This window comes from Camellia sinensis, chromosome 13 (genome assembly GCF_055761805.1).
Source record: "Camellia sinensis isolate YWXY chromosome 13, ASM5576180v1, whole genome shotgun sequence".
Taxonomy (NCBI): domain Eukaryota; kingdom Viridiplantae; phylum Streptophyta; class Magnoliopsida; order Ericales; family Theaceae; genus Camellia; species Camellia sinensis.
In genome coordinates this window covers 58,305,211-58,331,338 of record NC_138973.1, presented here as the reverse complement: position 1 = coordinate 58,331,338, position 26,128 = coordinate 58,305,211, and the positions used below count along the sequence as shown (strand labels likewise).

Here is a 26,128-nt window from a genome sequence, read left to right as displayed (position 1 = left end):
TACCTAACCCAACCGCCAACCCACTCTGCTGGGAGCTCGGCAACCGGGGTACAGCATCACGGTCGCCAACATCCAGGCTGCACTTCATGCCCAAGTGTAGCAATAGCCGAGCTCCGTCCCTATCGTGCTTGACTGCATTCCGGCGAAGTCGAGCTCCGGAAAGGTCATGTCGATCAACCAAAGGCTTTCCTGCCGAGCTTCTGGCACGAGCTTCCCTGCCGAGCCAAAGGCGTATGCCTTCTGGTCGAGTAACGCAAGTTGCACGGTCACCACCGGTGCGAGTAGTTCGGCCACGGGCCGAGCGGCCCCAACTCCGGGAAAGTCCTAAATTATCTCGGCCCAACACGCCCTTGGGCCTTCAAATTGCTCGGCTTTTATCTCGGCCCACTTTCGGCTCATAAATCTCCCTCTCAACTGCCCCTTAATTCCGTCTACGCAAGCGTGACTAGGATTATTTATCCTGACTGGGTAACGCTTCCTCGGTCTTTCAATTTTGCAAGAAGTCAACCGAGCTAGTTTTCTTGCTTGGCTCCGTGATTCACTCGGTCGACGCCTCGTCAGGCCTTCCTGTCTTTTCAACTCTGACGCTGCCATTAACGGGGGCACGTGTCAATCTCTTATTGGCCCTCGAGCAGCCAACCCAACCGTCCCCTCAAATTTGAATTTGGGCGGCTTCTTCCCCTCTATAAACATGCCCCTTCTCGCTTCCTTTTATTCCTACGGCCTCTCTTCAAGTCTTCGACGTTTCAGAGCTTAAGCACCCCCAACAAAACTTCGTCCCTGCCATTCCTTGCATTTGTGCTCGAAGAAGTTGGCCCTGCCCTCAACTGGTAAGTTCCTTGAACCTCGTTTTTTGCTATTTCAGTCGGCATTTCACATATTAGGGCACTAAAAACATAGGTTTTAGGGCATTAGGCACCCAAAACTGTCCCTAACCCTTCACTCTCCTTGTTGTTCTTCATTTTTCCTGATGAACATTGAAGATTTGGAGCGGACCGGGCTCCAGGTCTTCATTCGATCCAAAAAATCATTAAGACCGAGTAAATGACCAGTTTGCCAAAACCTTTAGCAGAAATCGAGGTAAGCAGGGAGCTTGGCCGCTCGACCGGGCTAACATTTGGTCCACTTGTACGGCCGAGCTCCTTGGTACACCTTCAAGACCGAGGTGGTCGGCACTCTTCATGACCGAGCTAAAGTCAAGCTCGTTTTGCGCGACGGTGCTCACACTTACCATTGCCATCATTTTCCTGCAGAGTCCAAGGGGACCACTTGACCAAATATTGAGGCTCTCAAAGACCGAGCAGCCATCAAGACACCAGTCTGTGCCATTCCAGCTTAGCCGAGCTAAACCAGCCGGCTACAAATGGGGTGCTTCCGCTTCCTAGTTGACACCCCGGCTGCCTTGGCCGTATTCCGGGAAGATTACGGTATCCCGGCAGATGTTCACCTAAAGCTCGCCGAGATCGAGACAACCCCTTGGGGCAGATTAGACCAGTGCCCCTTTATCGTTCTTTCTATTGTTGAAGGAGGCTTCTACTTCCCAGTCAACCCTCTACTGACCGAGTTTCTGCGCCGCACCTGGCTTGCATCCACACAAGTATCAACCAACACCTACCGAATAATCAACGGCATTCACGAGCTAAATAACCGAATAGGGACCAACTTAGGTTTAGCCGAGATACTGCGACAGTACACACTTGGGCACACGGGCGACGGCCTTGCCTATTATTTAAAAATTCGACCTGGTAAAGAAAAGATAGTGACCGGCACCCCAGACAAGGACTTACACGATGACGACTTTTTCTGGGTGTCTGGCAACTATGAAACGATCGACGTATCGGGCTGGTTTATTAGCAAGAATTTTGGCTCCACATGTAAGCCGTGCAACCTTGCTCGGTCAATTGCCTTCGTTCCATATTCTATAAATAACTAACACACTTCTCTTCTTTCCTTTGCAGCAATCCAGGCCTTATAAGCCAACTACCACTACCCCAACAAGGAAGCCCTCAGGGCCGTGCTCAGTTATCGCAACCGGGATTGCAACGAACTGTTCGGCTACACCCCGACATACCGGTACTCTGCTCCACGCCGGAGTAAGGTCACAGACTTCCTCCGCGCTCCATCACCTCCTCCAGACCCAACACTACCGGACGTGCCACTAATCCGGTTAACCGAGGAAGAAGAGATGGCAAAACGTAGCCGTATCAAAAACCTCCTCGCCGCAACATCCGCCAAGATACCGAGCGTCGTCACCCGCGCTCCAACTGCTGGTTAATCAAGGGGCGCCGTGGTGGCATTGGCGTCTCCAGTCGCCAGTCAAGCTAGCCAAGAAGCCCGCTGAGCTGGGAAAAGGCCTCGCGCAGATCCCTCTGCCGAACTGGTTGAAGAGCTGACTACCGAGCAACCAACTGTCACCATAGACCCAACGCCGGCATAGCGTCCGCAGCTCAAGCACCGGGGTAAGGAGATCCCAGCAATGGCCTCTGTGAAGGGCGACAAAGAACATCTCCTTGCCTTCGACCTCTCTAAGGCCCTTTTCCTGCCAAGCGACGTGGTCGGGAGCGACCATGTCCCAGACACCCGGCTGGTGAAGTCGGCCGTGAAGTCCACGACCAGGGTAAGAGTCTCAAACTTCTACTCAAATTTTCACAAGTGTTTGCACGGCTTCCAATCTGATCCAATTTTCTTCTTGCAGGCCATCCAGAAGCAACACTTGGTCATGGAGCGCATTCATCGACTGCAGCAAAAGGCAAACGACACTGCCAGCCAAGTCCAAAGCCTTCAGACCGAGCTCGGCCGAGCAAAGTCCTCTCTTCAGATTGCTAACGCTGGCAACACCAAGTTGCTTGGCCAGCTTGGCGATGCTGAGAAAAAGCAGGATGAGCTCCAGGCTGAGCTAAACGCATTTAAAGAGTTAATGGAGAAGGAGTGCAAAGATGCCAACAACGCCGGCTTTAAGGAGGTCAAGGACAACTATAAGAAGCAGGTCTTCACCACCCAAGACATCTATTTCAAAGCGGGTTGGAAGTCTGCCTGCAAACAGCTCGGTCCAGGTCCTGATACCGACGTGTTTGCCTTTCCGCCAGCTGTCTTCCTGCCGACCTATCTCGTGCCATATGCCAATGACGTCTTCAGCGTGTTGGAGGTTGAGGCCGAGGAAGGATTTGAAAGAGCAGCCGAGGCAGATGCTGAGGGAGAGGAACGCCAAGAGCAGGAGCAGCCCGGCCAAACTGCGATCGGCATCCGAGATCAAAGCCCACCGATCAACCTGGAGGAAGCTGGCGACGACGAATTCACTGACCTTTCCCCTCTAGTGTAGTTTTCTTAGCTTTTCTGTCTTTTTGCTCTGCAAATGTAACCGGGCTGTCTGTCCCGCCTCTTGTACATATTTTTATAATTAATGAAAAAGCTCAATTTGCTTGAAGTGTTGGCACGGTCTTAAAGCTGAGTAACGTTAACCGGACAAAATACTTCGGCAACATTAACCATCTCGCTTAACTTGACTAACCGGCAAAGGCGTCTCGGTTGCAGGCATATAGTTGAATAAATCACCAACTGTTTCACCCATAACAATATATCTTGGTTATCATAGTCAACCGAGATGAATCATCTCGGTAGTAGATGTAAAGCTTAGCGCGTCAATTCTTTCAGCCGGAGTGAATCATCTCGGTTGAGAATACCCAAGTTGAGCAAAACATCAACGCTGTCAACCGGAGTAAATCATCTCAATTGAGAATACCAAAGTTGAGCAAAACATCAACTCTTTCAACCGGAGTAAATCATCTCGGTTGAGAATACCCAAGTTGAACAAAACATCAACTCTTTCAACCGGAGTAAATCATCTCGGTTGAGAATATCAAAGTTGAGCAAAACATCAACTCTTTCAACCGGAGTAAATCATCTCGGTTGAGAATACCCAAGTTTAGCAAAACATCAACTCTTTCAATCGGAGTAAATCATCTCGGTTGAGAATACCCAAGTTGAGCAAAACATCAATGCTTTCAACCGGAGTAAATCATCTCAGTTGAGAATACCCAAGTTGAGCAAAACATCAACTCTTTCAACCGGAGTAAATCATCTCGGTTGAGAATACCCAAGTTGAGCAAAACATCAACTCTTTCAACCGGAGTAAATCATCTCGGTTAGGAATACCCAAGTTAAGCAAAACATCAACTCTTTCTACCGGAATAAATCATCTCGGTTAGGAATCTCAAGACTCAAAGCAACATTAAAAATGCTAAGGCAAAGATGAGTTACTTCTATATATTGACAAAAATGACTATTACATGAAGTGCAAGGCAAAAAATTCCTTTGCACAAAAAAAAGAAGCTAAAGCTAGAAATAATACAGCTTGAGGTTGGCTGCATTCCATGGCCGGGGTATTCCTCTACCATCCAAGTCCTCCAGGTGATATGCCCCCTTGCCCGCCAGACCGATTATCTTGTAGGGTCCTTCCCAATTTGCCCCTATCTTGCCTTCACCTGGCACCAGGGTATTGCCCATGACTTTCCTCAAGACCCAATCACCTACTTTGAACGGTCTAGGGTGCACCGTTTTGTTGTATTTCCTTGAGAGCTCTTGTTGGTAGGCAGCCACATAGATGAGAGCCTTTTCCCGACGCTCTTCCACTAGATCTAGTTCGAGGGCAATGGCTTCAGCGTTTAGCTCGGGTGTAAAACTTTCACGTCTGAGGGTGGGCACGCCGACTTCCAAAGGTATGACTGCCTCCATGCCATAAGCCAAAGCAAATGGAGTTTCCCCGGTAGACCGCCGCGGGGTTGTTCGGTATGCCCAAAGGACGCTGGGGAGTTCCTCAGCCCACTTTCCCTTGGCCTTCTCCAGCCCTTTCTTCAACCCATCAAGTATAATCTTGTTTGACGCCTCGACTTGGCCATTGGACTGTGGGTAAGCCGGAGTAGAGTTATAGAATTCAATCTTTAAATCTTCCCAAAACACTCTGAATAGGTGACCGTCAAACTGGGTGCCATTATCAGAGATCAGAATTTTGGGGACGCCAAACCGCGTGACCACGTTCTGCCAGACAAACCGCTTCACGTCTTTCTCCTTGATTGTTGCCAAAGTCTCCGCTTCAACCCATTTGGTGAAGTAGTCTGTGGCCGCGATGAAGAACTTCCGGTTGCCTAGTGCTGTTGGGAGCGGCCCCACTATATCTAGCCCCCACATCGCAAAGGGCCAAGGGCTGGTGAGAGGAAGAAGTTCCCTGGCCGGCTGGTGGATCTGGTGGGCAAACTTCTGGCATTTCTCACACTTGTGAACATATTTCTGAGCGTCGGCTTGCATGCACGGCCACCAGTAGCCTTGCGAAATAGCTCGGTAGGCCAAGGACCTGCTCCCTATATGACTACCACAGATGCCTTTGTGAATTTCGTAAAGGAAGGCTTCCACGCTGCTCGGGTGCACACATTTCAGGTAGGGACCGGTGAAAGATTTCTTGTATAAAGCGCCTGATGGAGAGAGCCAAAACCGCTCAGACTTCACCCACACTTTATGCGCTTCCTTCTTGTTGGCTGGAAGGATCCGTTCTCTGAGAAAGAGGATTATAGGGTCCATCCATGAAAGACCTAGCTCGGCGCAGAATACTTCTGTCTGCCCAGTTTCCTTAATACTGGGCCTCGGAAGGAATTCAATCAAAAGAGGGTTGGGAGATGTGCTGTCGACCATAGAAGCAAGGCCGGCCAACTCACCTGCTCGACCGTTTTCTTCTCGGCCAATCTGTTGGACCCTGATTGCCTGAAATCGCTTGATGTGGTCTCTGACCAGAGTTTGGTACTTCATCATTCTGTCATCCTTTGCCTCGTAAACCCCAGAAACTTGGTTAACCACAAGCTAGGAATCACTGTAAACCATTAGCTCAGATGCTTGCATCTGAAGCGCGCTCTTTAGACCGGTCAATAGCGCCTCGTACTCGACCTCATTGTTGGATGCTAGGAAGCCAAGGGTGATAGAATGTTCAATAGTCAGTCCGTCTGGCGAAATCAGAACTATACCCAGCCCGATACCGTGACGGTTCGAGGCTCCATCAACAAAAAGTTTCCACATTTCGCCGACAAAGAGCTTCCAATATTCTGAGGGGTCCTGAGAAGCTTGAAGGTTGATGGGATCATGGTTGCTCGACTGCTCGGCTTCCGGTCCCATGCTGAGCGGTTCCACTTGAGCCCTCCTTGGTGATTCGGCGCCGGACTCAGCAAGTTGATCCATAATGCCTAAGTCCGTCGGCGAATCGCCAAGTTGCAGTATTATGCCGGCCGCAGGCTCTGTGCTGAGTGGTTCCATTTCTTCCCGCCTCAGTGGTGTGGTGTCGGATGAAGCGGGTTGGGCAGTGATATCCAACTCTGTCATCGCATCACCGGGCTGTGGTATCGTATTAACTGAAGGTGCTTCGGCAGGGCGCGCAAGTTCCGCGTCGCCAATGTCGTCGAGCAGTGGTTTTTCGGTCGAGCTTGCATTCACCTCTTCATCTGCCACGGCAATATCGACCGGGCATACTGGATGAGTTCCAAGTGAGAATTCAGTAACGAAGTCAGCCAGAGTCTGGGCTTTAATGGCAGTGCGCGGCTGGAACTTCACATCGAACTATCCCAATTCGACTGCCCATTTAAGAATTTGACCGGAGAAATCTGCCCGTTTGAACAAAGCTTTGAGAGAGAACTCGGTCAAGACGATGATGGAATGGGCATGGAAATAGTGTGCCAACTTCCTTGAAGCCATCATCAAAGCTAACGCAAGTTTTTCCAGCGGCAAGTACCTCGACTCCGCCGGTAGCAAGGTCTTGCTAACGTAGAAGATGGGTAGATGTTTGATTCCTTCCGACCGGACAAACACCGCACTGACTGCGTGCTGCGATACGGGCAGATAAAAGTAGAGTTCTTCTCCTGGCTCCGGTGTGACCAACAACGGCGCTGAAGACAAATACTCCTTGAGCTCAGCCAAAGCCCGGTCACACTCTTCATCCCCTGAGAACTTAGATTTTAAGGCTTGAAAGAAAGGGCGGCAGCAATCTGATGACCGGCTTATAAATCGGTTAAGCGCGGCGGCCATTCCGGCCAGATGCTGCATATCCTTAGCCGAGCTGGGCTGTTTTAACTCTTGCACGGCTCGGATTTGTGTAGGATCTGCTTCGATACCTCGGTTCGTGACTAGGAAACCCAAAATTTTTTCGGATCCCACGCCGAAGGCACACTTAGACGCATTCAGGCATAGCTTGTGCTTTTTGAGAATGGTGAACATCTCGGCCAAATCGGACAAATGGTCTGCTTGATGCCGGCTCTTAACCACCATATCATCAATATAAGCATCTATTGTCCGGCCTAGCAGAGGAGCGAACATCTTGGTCACCATCCTTTGAAAAGTTGCCCCGGCGTTCTTCAAACCAAAAGGCATGACTCGGTAGCAGAAGAGTCCCCTTGGTGTTGTAAACGAGGTGATCTCTCGGTTGGGCCCATGCATGGCAATCTGATGGTAGCCGCGGTAGGCATCCAAGAAACTGAGCCTGTTATGTCCAGCCGTTAAGTCCACAAGCTGGTCTATTCTAGGCAGAGGGAAGCTGTCTTTCGGACAAGCTCGGTTGACGATTTTGTAGTCAACGCAAACTCGCCACTTCCCATTCTTCTTGGGTACCACGACTGTGTTTAAAATCCACCGAGGGTAGTGCACTTCCTAAATTGCTCGCGCCTCAAGCAAGTTCTTCACTTCCTCCGCAAATACCTCGGCGTGATGCAGCGCCGATCTCCTTGTTCGCTGAATGACCGGCTTGGCTCTGGGGAAGACATTGAGATGATGGCATATAAAACTCGGATCGAGACCGGGCATGTCGTAAGGTGACCATGCGAAGACTTCGATGTTGGCCATCAAAAACTCAACCATGTCGGTCCTTTCTTGGGCTGTAAGGCTTGAGCCGAGCAAGAAGAACTTGTTCGGATGCTCTGTATCAATACGTACTTCCACCAATTCCTCGACAGCTTTGTCCTCGGCCTTGGTGCCCACATCGTCAAGGACTCCCCGATCTTCCGGTCCCTCAATCATTTGAACGAAGCCTTTGGCAGCTCGACTCCCGTTGACTGCCACGAAGCATTGCTTTGACATGACTTGATCGCCCCAAATCTCCTCGATTGCCCCCATGATCGAGGGAAATCTCATTACCTGATGATAAGTCGACGCTACGGCTTGCATAGCATGAAGCCATCCCCTTTCAAGGATCAAATTATAAGTAGATGGCACCTGCAACACCCAGAACTCCACCTGTTTGACCACAGATCCCACTTTGACTAGCAGGATAATCTTTCCCAAAGGCCACTCCGGTTGTGAGTTGAAACCAACCAGTGGCAAAGTTGCCGGGGCCAAATCTGTATCCCGGAGCTTGAACTGTTTGAAAGCGTCGTAGTACATGATCTCGACCGAGCTTCCCTGATCGATCAAGATCCGTTTGACATCAAATTCTTTGACGCGGAGTGTAACCACTAGGGCATCGTTGTGCGGTGTCTGAATGCGCTTTAGGTCTCTTGAGGAGAAACTGATCACATCTTTCTCTTCGGTCTTCCCCCTCTTGATCGCAGGCTGAACCAACAAAACTTCCCTCATGTGTTCTGCCTTCTTGATCATACCTCGGAGATCGCATACACGCGCTGGTTCCACTGTGCCGTGGATGACATTAATAACCCCTTGTGGAGGCGCATCTCGGTCATCCGGTCCCCGCGGGTCAACCGGAGCTTGATTGGCCTTCACGCCCCCATCAATGTAAAGGTCCAAGTGTCCGGCTGCGACTAGCTCTTCCAAGTGTTGCCTCAAAGGCAAACAATCCTCTGCCCGATGGCCTCGCTCCCGGTGAAACGTGCAACGGTACCGTGAATTGAAGCCCTTCTGTCCGTCGCTTAACTTAGCAGGAAACCGAACATACTCCTCGTCACGGATTTCACTAAGTATGCGATAGATTGAAATCTTAAAGACCGTGGTGATGCCTGTCCTTGCTTTCAACCTTCTGTTTGCATTAGCTATGTCATCCCGGTCATTTCGACGTCCCCTACCCCGATTTTTGCGATTCGAGCCACGATCCGATTCCTCAACGCGGTCACTTGATCGACTGGACTCCTGCCCGACCGCGTGCACTTTGCCAGCTGACCTCTTGTCCGCTACTACCGGGGTTGTTTTCACGCTAGATGCCGACGCATCATCCTCCACACGGATGTGCTCATTGATGCGCTGCATTAGCTGGCCCATGGATGTCGGCTGGTGCATGGTAAGCGAGTCCCGCAGTCTATGTCCGACCGGGAGACCTCGCTTGTATTGTGTGATTGCAAGGTTGACCGGGCAATCCAAAATCTCGTTGAAGGTCTCCCAGTATCTGGAGTTGTATGCCTTCAATGTGTCGCTCGGTTCTATTTTGACACTCAATAGATGGTCAACTTCCTTTGGTGTTTTCGTGTTGGTTTTGAAGCGCGTCACGAAGGCCTCGGCCAACTGATGCCACCTTTCTATGCTCCCCTCCGGCAACCTCTCGAACCATTTCAAGCCTAGTTCACCTAAACTTGACGGGAAGATAAGGCACATAAGTGCGTCATTCCGCCTATGCCCGGCCATGACTTGTCGGTAGTGACTCACATGCATGTAGGGATCGGTTTTCCCGTCGTAGAGTGTGAATTTAGGCTGGTGGAAGCCTGCCGGAAGCGGTGTCGTTTCTATCTCCAAGGAGAAAGGGGTGGCACTCAGCCTTGCCAAGTCCATATCTAGAAGGAGTGGCGCTGCTTGGCGGGGTGGAGGTATTCCGACCTCCTCGCTGGTGTGAACCCCATAGGATAGCCGTTGGAACGCCGGCACCTTCTGAGCCTCCCGCCGGCGAGCTCGTTCCTTCAAGACTGCCCGCAAATCCTCTGAACGAGCGGAATAAGAATACCTCAACGTCGTCGCCGGACGTGAGGGTCGATAGGTGTTGTCTTGCGCGCTGGACTTCTCCTCGTGCAGGTCGGAATCTCCAACCTTGTAACTTCTGGTGATGGAAATGGACGCAGTGTGTCGCTGACTCTAACTGCCTGAACAGCGGGGTTGGGTGCTCTCATTGTGGTCTCCCACTCCAGCTACACCCTTCCCTTTAACATGCCGCTTCAACTCCTCTATCTCCGCCGCCATTCGCCGGATGATGGCGTCCTGGTCCCTTAACTTGTGTTCCAGACGTCTGGCATGTGATTCTCTCCGCCACCGATGACCGTCTGGACTTCGTGAATGACCATAACTTCTTCCGCGCTTATCCCACGCATCTCTTGAGTGTCCTCCTGGAGAAGTCTCCAGGTCCGCCATCGGAGGAATGATGGTGGGATGTCCTTCTCTCCATCTGCCCAACTCCGGGGTAACTCCGTCGACGGCGGACAGCGAAATCTCTTCGTTGTTCGCCATGGACGGTGATCAGACGAGCCTAGAAGACAAGGTTTTGTCTGCAAACTTCCCACAGACGGCGCCAATTGTGCGGGGAGCAAATATTCAGGTAAGCCCGCACTCCTTTTGTAATAACCCTCACCACTGCTTACCGATGAACACTGATTACCGTTAAACTGAACTGATCATGACTGATAACTGAACTGATTAAAGTACTGAATTGAACTGACTGAAAACTGGAATTGAATTGACTGAGTGTGTATGTTAATTTGTATTCTATCTGTTTGATTGATTATTTGATCTGTTCACGTTTTATGTTTAAATTGCTAATTGAAGGCCTTATCGGCGGCTGAACCGGGAATTGATTGATGTTTTATGATCCTCATAATTAATGTGAGTTCTTGGTGTATCTACCTGAAAACTGATTAGGTATGACTAAATTAGATTAAATATTGATCAATTGCATAAGTTTGACTTAATTACCAAACTAGCCTTAGTGGCCACTCAATATATATAACATCTTGGAGCCTCATTGCACTCACACGTACACATTTAATCAGCTCATCCCTTAGACTCAACCGACCAAGTAGAGAGAGAGAGAGAGAATTGAGTTGATCTTGGATTCATCTTGAAGAATTGCTTGGTAATTGAAGTATTGGTTTCATAAGTGAGCTCCTAGTCTTGCATTGGAGACCTAAGGTAGAGTAATTATCCTCTTGTTTATCTTGTTCTTGCATGATTCATGTCAAAATTGAAGATTGAGCCATGGATTAGTTCTAGCATGTTGACATAGAGCATAATTCATGCATGCATGTTTGAATTGTTGAGTTGTGAGTTGATTTCATGGTAAAAAGGTACATGCATGTCCATAACTTTGTAATGGTCCATGTTTTCAACTTGTTTTTAGATCAATTGGCTCCTTGGAGCATCAAATTGAAGCTTTGAATTGATTTGAATTCATGCATGTTTGCATGTTCATATTGTTCATGATATTGGTGTGAAATTGGGTTTGAATTAAACACCATTGGGCTTTGATTTCTCAAATTGAGCTTTGAACCATGTTATTCTATGTGTTTATAAAGGTTTTCCAGAAAAATGGGCCCAAGAGGATTGGTTTTGATGCATTTGAACCTGGTTTTGGCTTGGAGGTGCAATTTGGAATTCCCAGATTTTGCACTTCCGCTCGAGCGGGGAAATTGGCGCTCGAGCGTGAAATCCGAGCATCCAGTATTTTCTCTGCACTGTTTTACAGTCTGCTCGAGCGGAGGATTGGGCGCTCGAGCGGAGGCATGTGTCTCACGATCGAGCGGGAATCGAGCGTCCGTCGAGCGGAGATTTCACCCATCCAGTACTTTTACAGTACGCTCGAGCGGGAAAGTTGACGCTCGAGCGTGTACCCTTGTTGAATGACCGCTCGAGCGGGTAAACCTGTACTCGAGCGGGACTCTGTTTTTCTGAAACTTCTGAAATTGCTTTTTGAGTACATCTTTGCATCCTCATCCCATTCTATGCATTCTTAGGCCTAGTTTAAGACATCTTACTGAGGATATAGATGTAGAACACACCGAGGCATTAGGGATTAAGTTATTATCTTTCCCAGCTGTGTAGCTTAGTGTGTTCAATCTGTTAACTGTGTAGGGTTGGCGACTGGGGAGACACGCTCTAGCATACTGTAGCCCAGAACTCTGTGAGTAACGATTGTGTAAAGATATGTTCACAAATGATTATCTTCTGAACAACTGAACTGTACTGTTTTCTGAACTGATTTACTGTTAACTGAATGAATGCATGTCCTATATTCTGAACTGTATTGTGGCATCCTTAGCACCTACTGCTTACTGTTACTGTGACAGAATTCTCTGTCGGTTCCCTTGTTGGAACCACTACTGTTTACTGACTGATGGCCATCATTACTGTTCGGTCTTTTAAGACCTACTGCTTACTGTACTGTTATGCTACTGGGTGTACCACATATGACTGTACTGACTGAACAACTGAAATACTGTTTAATTGAACTGTTTTCATACTGTAAGGACATTCATTCTTAACCTCTTTACGCATTATGTTATTCACTGGGCTTTAGCTCACTGCCCATATATATATATAGGTGTACAGGCACCAGACCGCGGCTAGGAGCGTCAGGGTTACTCCAGTTTTTCCAAGCCAGCCTATGTGCCTCACTGCGAGGTTCCGAGCCTATTGTGTTAAGGCTTAGGGGTGTTTTACAATTTCCCCTTCTGTACTGTCTTACTGTTTGTATAGACCGAATGTTTACTGTACTGTTATGCAGGGATTGAGTCCCTAGTCTGAATGATTGTAAATAGTGTGTATACTGTTCTGTACTGTTTATGTATAAATGTATAAGAAGTCTTTTTGCATACAGACTGTCACAGCTCATTGGACATTGTTTATTTACTGTTTTGGCTTCCGCCAGGCCCTGTACTCTGTATTACTGTATTACTGTTCTGCAGGCCTTCGGTAATCTCGGATTACTGGCCGGTTACGGTGCTAAACCCATAGGGCCGGGTTTGGGTCGTGACACCTTTCTTCCAAGCTCCTGCTTGTCCGATCGACCTGCGAGCATAACGGTGGTGAGCTACCCAGCGCGGTATGTGACCGGAAAACCCCTCCGACGATCAAGTTAGACACAAACATAGGGATAGAGAGACAGAGAGGACTAAGTTATGTTTTTCTCACCCAATTGTGTCATCTGTCTAGGCATGGGGGGTGCAGACCCGCTTATATACCTTCTGCGCCCCAAATCTATTTCTATTCATCTCCCGATACGTGGTGCTGCTATCCCATCCATCAGCACAAATCTTGCTGTACATTACCTAACCCAACTACCAGCCCACTCTGCTGGGAGCTCGGCAACTGGGGTACAGCATCACGGCCGCCGACATCCAGGCTGCACTTCATGCCCAAGTGTAACAATAGCCGAGCTCCGTCCCTATCGTGCTCGACTGCATTCCAGCGAAGTCGAGCTCCAGAAAGGTCACGCCGATCAACCAAAGGCTTTCCTGCCGAGCTTCTGGCACGAGCTTCCCTGCCGAACCAAAGGCGTATGCCTTCTGGCCGAGCAACGCAAGTTGCACGGTCACCACCAGTGCGAGTAGTTCGGCCACGGGCCGAGCGGCCCCAACTCCGGGCAAGTCCTAAGCTATCTCGGCCCAACACGCCCTTGGGCCTTCAACTTGCTCGGCTTTTATCTCGGCCCACTTTTGACTCATATATATTGAGTAAATATATAAAACATGAAATAAACAGATAATATATATATCTATCAACAAATATTATTTTTCTTCATAATAGATTGAAAGCCACAACAACCCCAAGTAACGAGTTCCCACCAACTTCTCAAACAAATTCTTTGAGCTAATAAATGTATAAACATGGGAAAATTAGTAAAAAAATTAACACACGCAAGAAAAAAATAGTCTAGTTGAAGTAGAAGCATATATGTAAGTAAATAGATAGTCAAGCATAAATTGTGGATTATTTTTATGACGCAATCAAGTAAAGTTATAAGAAATGACAGAAAATTAATATTAAAAAAATTAATTATAATTAATATTCAAAATTTTATTATATCCCCTCATATTTTCTCCTGTTTGTTAGGACAAGGGCAAAACGATAAAAAGCATGGTTTATTCAGATTTTGTTTGGAAAGTGAGTTGACTTTTTGACTTTTTTGCTGACCTCATTTGAAAACATGTTATTTTAGTAAATTTTTAACTTTTTACGAAAAAATTTACAAAAAAATAGAGAGAGTGATGTGACAACTTGTATTGACTTTTTGGCTAAAATAGTTACTCCCCAAACCTCATTAGATTTTTTGATTTTTTTAACTTTTGTGAGAAAAAAAAAATGATTATAATTTAGATATAATATTTTATCTTATTAATTTTTTAATTTATTTTATTGTTTTATAACTATTTTAGTTTAGTAGTCCCATTCCAAAGGAGGGCTCTTTTAAAGATTGTCCTTGCCATTTTGTATATTTGTAAATCAACTATTGAATAAAAATTACTTATTCATATATTAATTATTGAACAAAAATAATTATTCTAACATCAAGTACCAATTATATTTTTATTCTATAGTTGATATCTAAATTGCTAATTTAGTTTAATAATTGATAAGTATATTTATTTAGGTCACACCATATCTCTATTTTTTCATAAATTTTTTTATAAAAATAAAAAAAAATACACTAAATAAGCAAATCCTAAGCAGCCACTTAAATAAAATATAATGTAAATTGAGATTTTTTATAATATACAGATAGAAATTATTGCCAAATAATGGACAATGTAAAATTAAATTAAAATAGACCACATGGAAATGTATGTATAGCAAATGGTAGGGAGGTCAACGTGGCACAAAGGCGTATATTCTTGGGTATAATCCAACACAAGATTTCTTATCGTACAAAGCACATTATGCCTCCGTTTGGGAAGTGGGTTGGCTTTTTGGCTTTTTGGTTTTTTTGGCTATTTTAGCCTAGGCTAAAAAGTTTGGTTTGGGAAGGGCTTTTTGGCTTTTTGACTTTTTTGACTTTTTTTGTGAGAGAAGAATATAATGATTGTGGGTTGGATGTGATATTTTGTTTTTTATGGCTAAAATAGCCTATTTTGTCTTTTGTGACTAAAATAGCCAAAAAAGCCCCGTTTAGCTCTTGCCAAACGGAGCCATAGGCTCCGTTTGTTTTTAGAGATAGAATAGAGGGGATTGATAGTAGGAGGACTAATAGTGAGGGGATTGTTAGTGAGGAGATTGATAGTGAGGGGATTAATAGTGAGAAATTGTTAAATTATTTTTATATAAAAAAATATAAAAATATAAAAATTAAACATTAATATTTTAAAAAAAATTTCAATATATAAAAAAATAAAAAAAAAATAAAAAAATTTCTAATCCCCTCACTATTTTTCTAATACTATCTCTACCTCCTCACTATGAATCTCCCTTCCAAAGGTATTAGTAATACCAAGGTATTAGTAGTCCCAAGGTCATCTCTCAAAACAAACAAGGTATTAGTAATACCAAGGTATTAATAGACTCAATTCCCTTCCTATAACCCCAAACAAACGGGGCCTTAATCTCTATCAGATGAATTTTCGATTATGGGTCCCACTCAGAATAAACAAAGATCAGGATGATTGTGAGCTGGGCTTAATATTTGACGGCTGAGATTTTCTAGGTGGAGAGCACCATATGGTGGCATGTATCCAATCTTGTCTACCCCTCTAAAGTTGGATGGACGGTGGAAAATCGTGTTGGGCCCACGTGATTGTACAGGTGGAGATTATTCCACATGTCGTTCTTCACCTTCTTACTTGTTTGACCCATTAAAGAATATTTTAAACGTGTCCTCCAATTTAACGTAAGTTTCAGAATTTTCTTTTATATCAAAAAATAAATAAATATTTAAATACAGGATTTATTTGGGAGGTACTAATTTAGTATACTATTTTATCTTATTTAAGTTATAGTACTTTCAATTATATTTCACGTTTATATAAAGTCAAAAAATATATTTATTTAAATCATTTTAAATAATCCCACAATACTAAAAAATCACTACTAACCCATAGAGGAAATCTAATAAAAAAAAAAATCAACGGTACTATTTGATTTAGTTTTTAAATTAATATTTAGATCAAAAAATCAAAAAACAAGTTTGATTTATCAATTTTTTTAAAAAAATGCAGTCTCCTCTTTTCTTCCCTTTTTTTTTATTATTTATTTTATTAATAAATTAATTAATCACTTTTTTTTTCTCTCTCATTCTTTTACATTCTATACATCAATCAATCAAATTTTTTGTCACACTATCTTTTAAAATACAACTTAAAACTCAATTTTTTTTTTCAAAAACTAAACCAAAAGGAACCAAAATGATTTTTCATAGCGATTTTACAATGAGACTGCTTGATGCATCTTAGATATTCTTAAAAACTTGTGTTAAATTATTTAATTTACCTTCTACTTATAACTTAAAGAGGACTTATGTGTACTTCTTAATAAATTAATTTATTATCTAATAGATCTTATGATAATTAATGATATTTTTTTATTAAATATTACTTAAAAACGTCACTAATTGTTAATTTTCAGCGATAATTTAAAAAATTTATCACAAAATATGTCATTAATTATAAGTTTTAGAGAAAGTTTAAAAAAATTGTTACTAATTTTCAACATTTAATGACATTTTAAAAAATTTGTCACAGAAAATCATCACTAATTATAAGTTTTAGCGATAATTTATAAAAAATGTGACAAAAAAAATCAATGATTGTCAATTTTTAGCAACATGTAAAAAATTGTCACAAAAAATTACTTTTAGCAACAATTTTATTAAGATTTATTTTCAATAAGATTTAATAAGAATTAAGTACAACTATTAAAATCTATTGATAATTTATCATATAACTATAACAAACGTTACAAGTTTGGTTAACGCTGTTATGACACACGCTAATAGTTTAAAATAATTGTACCTTGTCTATTGTACTTACTTTCATATAAGATGTACAATCTTTCTAAATATCTAAACATGAGGCATAAGTTTAAGAGTAATGTTGCATATATTAAAATTAAACAACAAAATACAAATATAAAAATAAATTAAGTGCAGAGCAGAAGTACCAAATATTCAGCTTTTTCAAGGCATGATGCCTTCAAACTCAAACCTATGAACCGTATGTAAGCCTGAACCTCTCTCCCAGGTAGTCTCCACTGCGGACTGGTGGAAATCTGCATGACATCATGACCTATCAATCTTAACTCCCTTAATGAACAAAACATACCCATTTGAAAGATAATAATAATTATAAAAACAAAATAATATAAAATATTTTTTAAGAACAAAAATCACTTGCTTTAGAAATCAATGAATGCAAAACAAATGTGAATACTGAGGACAGACATAGTTTATCAGATGATTTATCTATCGGTGAGATATCCGAAGTGCATACAATGTTTGTCTTCTGCAAGTCAAATATAGCCTATGGGATTCAAATGCCCAAACACATATCTCGCACTAGGACTTTACAATATGCCACAAAATCATTTGGACAGACCGTCTAAGCATTCTCAAAATTGTTCCCAAAAACACTGAAGTGTTTGATACCATTGACAATCCATTTGTGACACAAGCATTACAGAAATAGGCATGAAATCTCATTTGATCCACTATTACAGGATGCTAGCAAAAGGCAATACCAAAACCACTAACTTCTAATTTCAAGCATAGCGAGCAGTGACGTATAATAACAGAAGTTAGGCCAAGGGGATGTCCATACCTAGGAGGAGTCAACTCACTGCAGCAACTCTCCAAGCATTCCACCACACAGTCTGCGCTGGGATTTAGGAAAAAAGCCATCTGAGGAATTGCAATTAAGCAACGGTCAGCAGTGAAACTTCCGATTTTCTTCTTCTTCACCAGCTTATTTATCAGAGTAACCTATCCTCTAGTCTATCCAATTATAAAGCCTTATTTTGTTTTTTTCCTTACAGATTGATCTACTCAGTCTACCCTTTAGTTTTACCTAGCTGATTAAGAACACATAATTTTGGTACTACATCATAAACAGGAACCTCTTCCTTGACCAAATGAAAAGAGGAAAAAGTAGAGCATAATGGCAAAAATTGGACAAGAAAGTAAATTGTGGACAAAATATTTAGTACCGAATAGCGTTCTCGTCCTGTTGACATCACTCTATGCAACGTGGACCTACAAAAGAATTTAAACATTGAAATAAGGAGAGAGAGAGAGAGAGAGAGTATTTGTGTACTTGAAAGAACAAATGGAAAAAAAACAAAAACAAAACATTTCATCCTAAATAGATGAATGAATTCTCTGAGAAAAAAGATGAAATGAGATGTTTAAGTTACTAGAAATGGAACATTACCGAAACAAACAATTAGTCCACCTCTCAGTCATGTCCCCGATGTTAACAATAAGGGCCCTGCAGATTTAATTTGCCCCACAAAACTTCAAATTCTGAGCTAAAACATACACAATGGGAAGAACAAGAAATAAATTCTCTGGTTAACCATAATTGTAGTTGTGTAGAACTCTACAATCTCCATTGTGAATGTAAATGAAAAACTCAAGCTTCAGCCTTTTTAGATATCAGACATTTTTCTTCATATCTATTGCTTAGATATAATAATAGATCAATTTTATACAAATTGTAGTGTAAAGAAAAGAAAAATTCCAAGTTGGAAAAGGCATTCCCTACAGCAGGAGACCCGAGCACTTGAAGCCCACAAACGTGCCTCTTAAGCAACAAATGTATTTAAGGCCTTGAAGTTTGGGAATGGTAAAAGATATTCAAAGTTGGAGTGAAGAAAACATAAATTTTCAGGTCATAATTAACAAAATAGAAATTTGTTGGATACATAGATACAGACCAAATGACTATTTCATTGAGTTAATTTTGTTAAATCATGAACTCACCCATTGATATGATCCACATCTTCCCAAACCAGTGGTTGCTTAGATTTGTCCCTGCAAACCTGTTAACACATAAAAGCTAGCTAACTAAAATGATGGAAGATATTATATTCAATGAATTTACAGCTGAAGATCACAATTAATATCGACCAAACATGCCTGAAGTCCACCAACACCATCTGTTGCTAGAAGGGTTATCATTCCATAGTCTGAATGAGCAGAAGCACCAAAAATTTCTTCATCAGAAAGCCCCAATTCACCTGAAATCAAAATAGAGAGGCAAAAGAGCTTTAGTTAAATAGCCATTCTTTTTAGTTCCTACAAATCAATAATCATTTCCTTAAAAACAGCTTCAATCCAATCCACAACTGTCAAATTAAAGCATAATGTTTCAGATAAAGTGCACGCAGAGACATTGAGAAAATAGTATTTTTTATCTAGTCAATTTCCAATTACATTTTCATATGCATCCTTAATTTTCTGGATTTCATCCTGCTATCACAAAGTGTTGCAATTTTACTGACAGTAAGACATACAAACAAAATGCTAAGCTCTTTTTATAAACCACACATCATACAGATTCCTGAATCCGTCCATGTATGAACCCAGATAATAAAAAGAAAGACTATACAGACAAAGCAGATAAAGCCAAATTTTGATTCAACCAGGATAGTGTATAAGACGAAGAAATGGCATTGGTGGATTGAAAGCCCCAACTTTCTCAAAGAAGTCTTCATCCAAGTTTAAAGCCAGAGCAATTAAAGAGATCAACTTTTTTCCAGCAGTCCTGAGGCAGCAAAAATCAACACCAGCCAAAAGTCACACACAGCCTTGTTCTTATCAACATAAGGAATTATGAGCTATTTGATCAATCAAAACTGCTGCACCACTTTTTACTAAGGCATCTTTATATAAAAGTCATCTAAACTATTCCAAGCATTAAGTATCACATCTCAGGCCCCAAAAATTAGTTAAAAAGACACAAGTTTTTCAAAATCATGTAAATGCTTAAGAAAGTCATAGAATTAACATGAGCAAAACTTCTGATTTTGTATGAAGAAATTAACGTTGATTGAAGAAAATGAACTTACTAGGCAGGCACAGTTTAAGTGAATAGATCTACTATGATTTCTGATCACTTTCTACTCTCTTTTCAGAGTGTGACACAAGAATAAACAATGGGGAAAACTTACAGGACTCTTTCATAGTAAGATTCAATAGTAGGTCTCCAAGATGGCAAAACTTCTGGAATTTCCTAGCCAGACAACACCAGAAATAATGTTATCACCTCAGGAATCATGTACCCATTGTACAACATGTGTGCTAAATGACGGATTACAAAATGTAGGAGAAATGAAATTGTTATATGAGAACATGTTAAGAGAACATAAACAAGTGAAAGCACACAAGATTATTAAAATACCTTCTGAAGGCCATTGATTCAGATTACTATGACTTGAAATGCTTTCCAGAGGACCAATATAGAAACTCTCTTTTGAGTCACCTGTACTCCAATCAGTAGAAGACAGTCAACCCTAAGTTCTTTCTCCATTACACCAATGAAATATGCATTAATGAGAAGTGTCACGCCCCAAAATTTGGACAATTATATATTAAATTAGGACTAAACCCCAATTAATATTCCATCATTCAAATCCTAAGGGTGAAACAAAAAAACTAAAACGCCAACCAAACCATCCACCATAAATTCATAACTATCTAATACTTCCAACGTTAAAGTAACAATAAATACTTCAAAACAACTTAAATAATGTAAGTGTAAGAAATAATGTATAGAGAAAGAGAGAGAATAAATTGTATGTATTATTATTGATTGATATATTGATATCTATTACAATGATTCATGATTCCTATATATAGAAGAGGGTGAGTGTGTAGTAGGTAAGGAGTAGGTGAAGTGGAGGTGGTAGTGGTGTAGTGGGTTAGGTTTAGTGGAGTAGGTTTAAGTGGGTGAAGTAGGTGGAGAGTAGGTGGATTTTAACAGCCCCCCGCAAACTCAAGGGGGATAGGAACTAACCAACTTGAGTTTGGAGAGAGTAACAAAACAAGAAAATACATAAAAATAAAAGAGGATAAGAGACACTGTATGGTCGTGTCAGACCATTGGTGAAGACACTGGATGGTGGTGTCATAACATTGTAGAGGACACTGTATGGGGGTGTCATAACCATGTAGAGGACACTGTATGGTGGTGTCATAACGGTGTAGAGGACACTGGATGGCGGTGTCAGACCGATGTAGAAGACAGTTTATGGGGTCATGTCGGACCGTTGTAGCAGACAATGTGGTGACAGTTGTTGTGACAGTTTACGGAGTCTTGCTGGACCCTTGTAGAAACTAACCGGAATCAATGTCGGGACAGTTTACAGAGTCTTGTCGGACCCATAAAGGAGCTAACCGGAATCAATGTCGGGACAGTTTACAGAGTCTTGTCGGACCCTTGAAGGAGCTAACCGGAATCAATGTCGGGACAGTTTACAGAGTCTTGTCGGACCCATAAAGGAGCTAACCGGAATCAATGTCGGGACAGTTTATAGGGTTATGTCGGACCGTCGTAAAAGTTGCACCCTCAAAAGGTGTGCCCAATCTTTCAAAAGGCGTGCCATCAAAAGGCGTGCCCAATTCATCAAAAGGCGTGCCATCAAAAGGCGTGCCATCAAAAAACGTGCCATCAAAAGGCGCGCCCATATTGTCGGCGAGCGTCGAGCGGCGCATGATGCGCGTGTCTGCCGCTTCGTCAGGGTCTTTATAAATCGAAGCGGAGGCTGAGGTTGGGAAGCATAACAAACCAGTCTGAAACCTCTGAACCTTTGCAGTCTGAAACACTCTGTAACCAACCCTTCTCTGAAACACTCTGCAACCCATAACATGGCCTCTTCTTCTCGTCCAGCTAACCAGAACATGGCCTCCTCTTCCCGTGGGCTACTTACGCTCTTTCCAGAACTGAATGAGTCCACAAGAGAAATAACTGGTGCGGTGGCCAGTGAACCTCAACCAAACACCTCTGGTTTTGCTCCGTTGAACTTTCCGATGCGGTCGGTGGAGCAAAAAATGGCGGTGCAGTCGGATGTGGAGGCCAATCAGTTTACCTTGAAGTCATGTGTGGAAACCATGACTGCGGTTACAAATTTGTCGAACCGGCTGCAGAGTAGGACAAATGAGGTGCAGCAGTTAAACGCCCAACTGGCTCTGCTCCAACGCATGTATAAGGATGCGCGAGCAGAGATAAGTGTGCTAAAGGCGGAAAACAAGGAGCTGAAGCGGAAGGCCAGTTTTATGTTCCGATTTGGAGGGCCGCCATATGCTGCAGTGGAGGAGCAGGGAGTAGTGATCATGCCCAGTGGAGTGGGAAATACGGAGGCAACACCGGCAAGGGCCGCCCAAGACGGTGGCAAGAAGAAAAGACCGGCGGAATAGGCGAGAAGAAAAATCCCACTGTTCCGATTTGTGTTGGTTGTGTTTTGTTTTGTTTTGTGTTTTTTTATTTTTATTTTTTTTATTTTTATTTTTTTTATGGTGTAAAATGCTGATCGGGGTTGATCCCCGGCATGAAGAAATGACAGTTTGTAAAATGTTGTTGTTTTTTTTTTGTTTTTTTTTGTTTTTTTTTTTTGTTTTTGTTTTGGGAGTGTTTTGTTGAAAAAATAAAAATAAAATGAAAGAAAACAAGGGAGAAAGAAAATAGATAAAAAATATTTATAGATGGATGATATGAAAAACATCAGTGCGATTGTTTCAAAATAAAGTGGGGTATTTAAAAAAGAGGAAAAGTGACTAGGAAAAAATAAATAAAAATAAGTGATTTTTGAAATCAAATGGAGGAGAGAGAGGGACAAACCCATGTGATAAAGTGGAGAGAGAGTCGGTGAGTGGGGTGCAAAAGGTGAAGGAGAAATGATGGATTGAAAATGGTTTGGGTCAAAAGTGGACACTGTTAGTGGGGAACATGAGTGCATTGATTATTTGATATAATAATAATAATAATAAAAATAAAAAGTTAGAACAGTTGGAGAGAATGAGTGGAGTATGGTAAGGGTTTCATCCAAAGCCAAAATTCCTGCAGCGAATCACTTCGCAAATCCTAGCATGAGCTTTTTCTCTTTCCAGGCTTATTCATGAATTTCCTGGTGATTTCAAGAGCCTCTGGTGGCATTGTGGCAGAGAACACCCCAACCTGGATTTTGGGTGGCAGCAACTGAGAACACCCCAACCTGGATTTTGGGTGGCAGCAACTGGAAAATATCATAGATTTGATTTTTAAAAACCTCGTGACAGCATTTCATCAGCTTCATCCAAGACAAACATTTTGATGTAAACAGGGCGAAGTGATTGTCTCCGCAACATGTCAAACACACGACCAGGAGTACCAACAACAACATGAACCCCACTGGAGAGAATGCGCTGATCTTCGCGCACACTAGTCCCTCCAACACAAGCATGAACCTTCACACTTTGCTGGGCAAGTTCAAGAGTGGGTGGAAGAACCAAAGCTTGGCACTCAACCAAGCTATAATCTAGCTGCTGCAGAATTCCAGAGCAGAATGTTGCAGTGTTTCCAGTTCCAGACTGTCTCGTCATATGAGGTGAAGAATTCTTCTCCATCAGCCTCACACATGACTACAGTTGCACAAATCTTTGTTGATTTTATCAGCGGAATAGGTTGAGGTCCGGCGGGCGGCTAAGGTGAGGTTGCCGCCCGCCGGGGAAGCGAAAATACTAGGTTTTAAACCAGCTCTGATACCATGTAAGAAATAATGTATAGAGAAAGAGAGAGAATAAATTGTATGTATTATTATTGATTGATATATTGATATCTATTACAATGATTCATGATTCTTATATATAGAAGAGGGTGAGTGTGTAGTAGGTAAGGAGTAGGTGAAGTGGAGGTGGTAGTGGTGTAGTGGGTTAGGTTTAGTGGAGTAGGTTTAAGTGGGTGAAGTAGGTGGAGAGTAGGTGGATTTTAACAGTAAGTTTACGACCCATGCCAAATTTTCAAAATACTAAGGTCATTAAAAAAAATAATAATTACATAAAGTAGTATCAACCCTAAGCTCAAAAAAAAAATAAAAGAACTCCAAACGACATGTCCTACGATCACGGTTATTTTTTGTCACCACCAACACCTCTACTAATCCTGCAAAGGAAGCTCAGCTGCGCTCCAACAGAACGCACCCGAGTTGCCAAGAGACAAAACGGGTCAGTATACAGATATACTGGTATGAGTATAAGAATTGACACCCACGTGTCCACCAGACACAAACAAAAAGTACATTATTTCTTATCACGGGATAAGACAAGTAGTTCCAACCGCACCGAGACGAATGGGTAGTTTCCCGAGATACAGTGGCATTTAGTTTCTTGTCCATATACAACGAAATATAAATTGATTATAGAATAGACAATATAGAAATAAAAATATGGTGGATCAGTCCTGCATAAAAAGTTAGTAAGACCCACCATCCTGCAAAACAAATAAAGTTAGTATAATTTAATCATAAGTAACTTGTTGAAACAAATATAAAATTACACCGTTTCATACTTAAATAATTCGAATTGATCAAAACTCAAAGAACGAAAGTTGTACAGAATCAAATTTCCTAAAAGACAACGTGAACGAATTTAACAGAAACTAAACAGGTTAAGAGAAAAATTTGATCTAAAAATCTAGACGGAATTCAATCGAAAAATATGAAGCTGAAAACGAACAAAAACTGCTATAAGATGATTTTTTCCGAAAAAGTTCAAAACATGAAAAGTGTGCAGAATAATGTTTTACTTCAGTTTACGAGAAACCAATAAAAATGAACTCATTTCGTGGTTAAAACAGCCTATAAAAAATCTGCATTACCACAGAGTGAATCAAACCGACAATAGCCAAGGTCATCCGATTATAAGTTCTAATCGATCTTTTTAATAAAAAGGTACAACACAAAAGTTGTCCAAAATCACGAATACACGCTTCTGCTCAAATTTCATAATTTATCAAGATCGTTTACTAGTTTTTTATCATGTACATACCAATACCATACACACTATACTAATAAATTCATAATTAAATTCTTTGTTCCTTAACTCCACCACTTCGGCCCTCCCCTTCCGGCCTACACATATATCCCATGTGCCTCCTGTATACCTAACACCGCTCCGAAGCCAAACTTGCATGGGGATATCGTCCCGAGTTTGACTCACACTCCCCGGATGGTTAGCATATGCGTACGCGCGCAAATCAAAGCACTTGTCTACTCATGAGAACGAGGCAATAATATATATATACACAACATCTCACACATGAGAATAAACATAACAATGCCGCGCTTAAGGCATTCAAATAAATCTCATAACCCTCACTTTTTTTATACACTCTTTCTCACCATCACTCAAATAAAACAACAATCCACGGAGTCATGTGGAGTATAAGGAATTTATCTATAGGTTCTTAATTAATTTTAATTTCATATGACCATGAGTGTAATTACAACCATAAAATAAATCCATATAAAAATCCTAAACATGGCATATACAACTAATCAAAATAATTAAAAATCAATCCATCATCTACATGCAAATACAAAATCAATTCAACATCAAATAAAAATAAATAAATAAAAAAATAACGAATCAATCCATTCTCTAACCAATATCTATGGATTCTAAGTTTATTTTAATTTTATATAATCATGAGTGTGATTACAATCATAAAATCAATCCATATAAAAACCCTAAATCTTGCATATACAACTAATTAAAACAATTAAAATCAATCAATCATCTAAAAACCTTGAACCTTACATACAAACTAAACAAAATAATTAAATTTAATCAATCATTTAAAAATCCTAAACTTTACCTACACAACTAATCAAAGTAATTAAAATTAATCAATCATCTAAAAACTCTAAAGTTTACCTACACAACTAATCAAAGTAATTAAAATCAATCACTTATTTAAGAACCCTAAACTTTACATATACTACTAGTCAAAATAATTAAAATCAATCTATCATCTATAAACCCTAAATCTTATATTTAATCAAAATAATTAAAATTAATCTATCATCTTTATGTAAAAACAAAATCAAACTAACATCAAATAAATAAAAATAAATAAATAAATGAAAACAATGAATTAAACATAAATCAAGGGAAGTGGAGTTTGTACTCACAATTATTTTTGAAGATCAAAGAATCACTCAAAAAATTAATAAAGTCACCCAAAATAAAACCCTAAACCTTGCATACCCAACTAATGCAAAT

General features: G+C 41.8%; 1 protein-coding gene across 3 annotated transcripts in view; it reads right to left on the bottom strand.

Moving 5' to 3' along the window:
• The window catches only part of LOC114308149 (kihadalactone A synthase LFS), a 49,191-nt gene that overhangs the window by 16,552 nt on the left and 6,511 nt on the right, over positions 1-26,128 (bottom strand). The window contains exons 3-11 of one of the 3 annotated variants that reach the window (XM_082903851.1): positions 20,274-20,354; positions 20,044-20,095; positions 19,516-19,637; positions 19,010-19,110; positions 18,854-18,912; positions 18,303-18,359; positions 18,079-18,124; positions 17,694-17,773; positions 17,038-17,145 (exon numbers count right to left, since the gene is read on the bottom strand). In XM_082903851.1, the coding sequence (XP_082759977.1) occupies positions 17,082-17,145; positions 17,694-17,773; positions 18,079-18,124; positions 18,303-18,359; positions 18,854-18,912; positions 19,010-19,110; positions 19,516-19,637; positions 20,044-20,095; positions 20,274-20,354 (662 nt within the window). In that variant the 3' untranslated portion in view covers positions 17,038-17,081. Of the gene's footprint in view, positions 1-16,779; positions 17,146-17,693; positions 17,774-18,078; positions 18,125-18,302; positions 18,360-18,853; positions 18,913-19,009; positions 19,111-19,515; positions 19,638-20,043; positions 20,096-20,273; positions 20,355-26,128 lie in introns of those variants that run through there. The other 2 variants (XM_082903850.1, XM_082903852.1) reach the window with 2 other exon arrangements.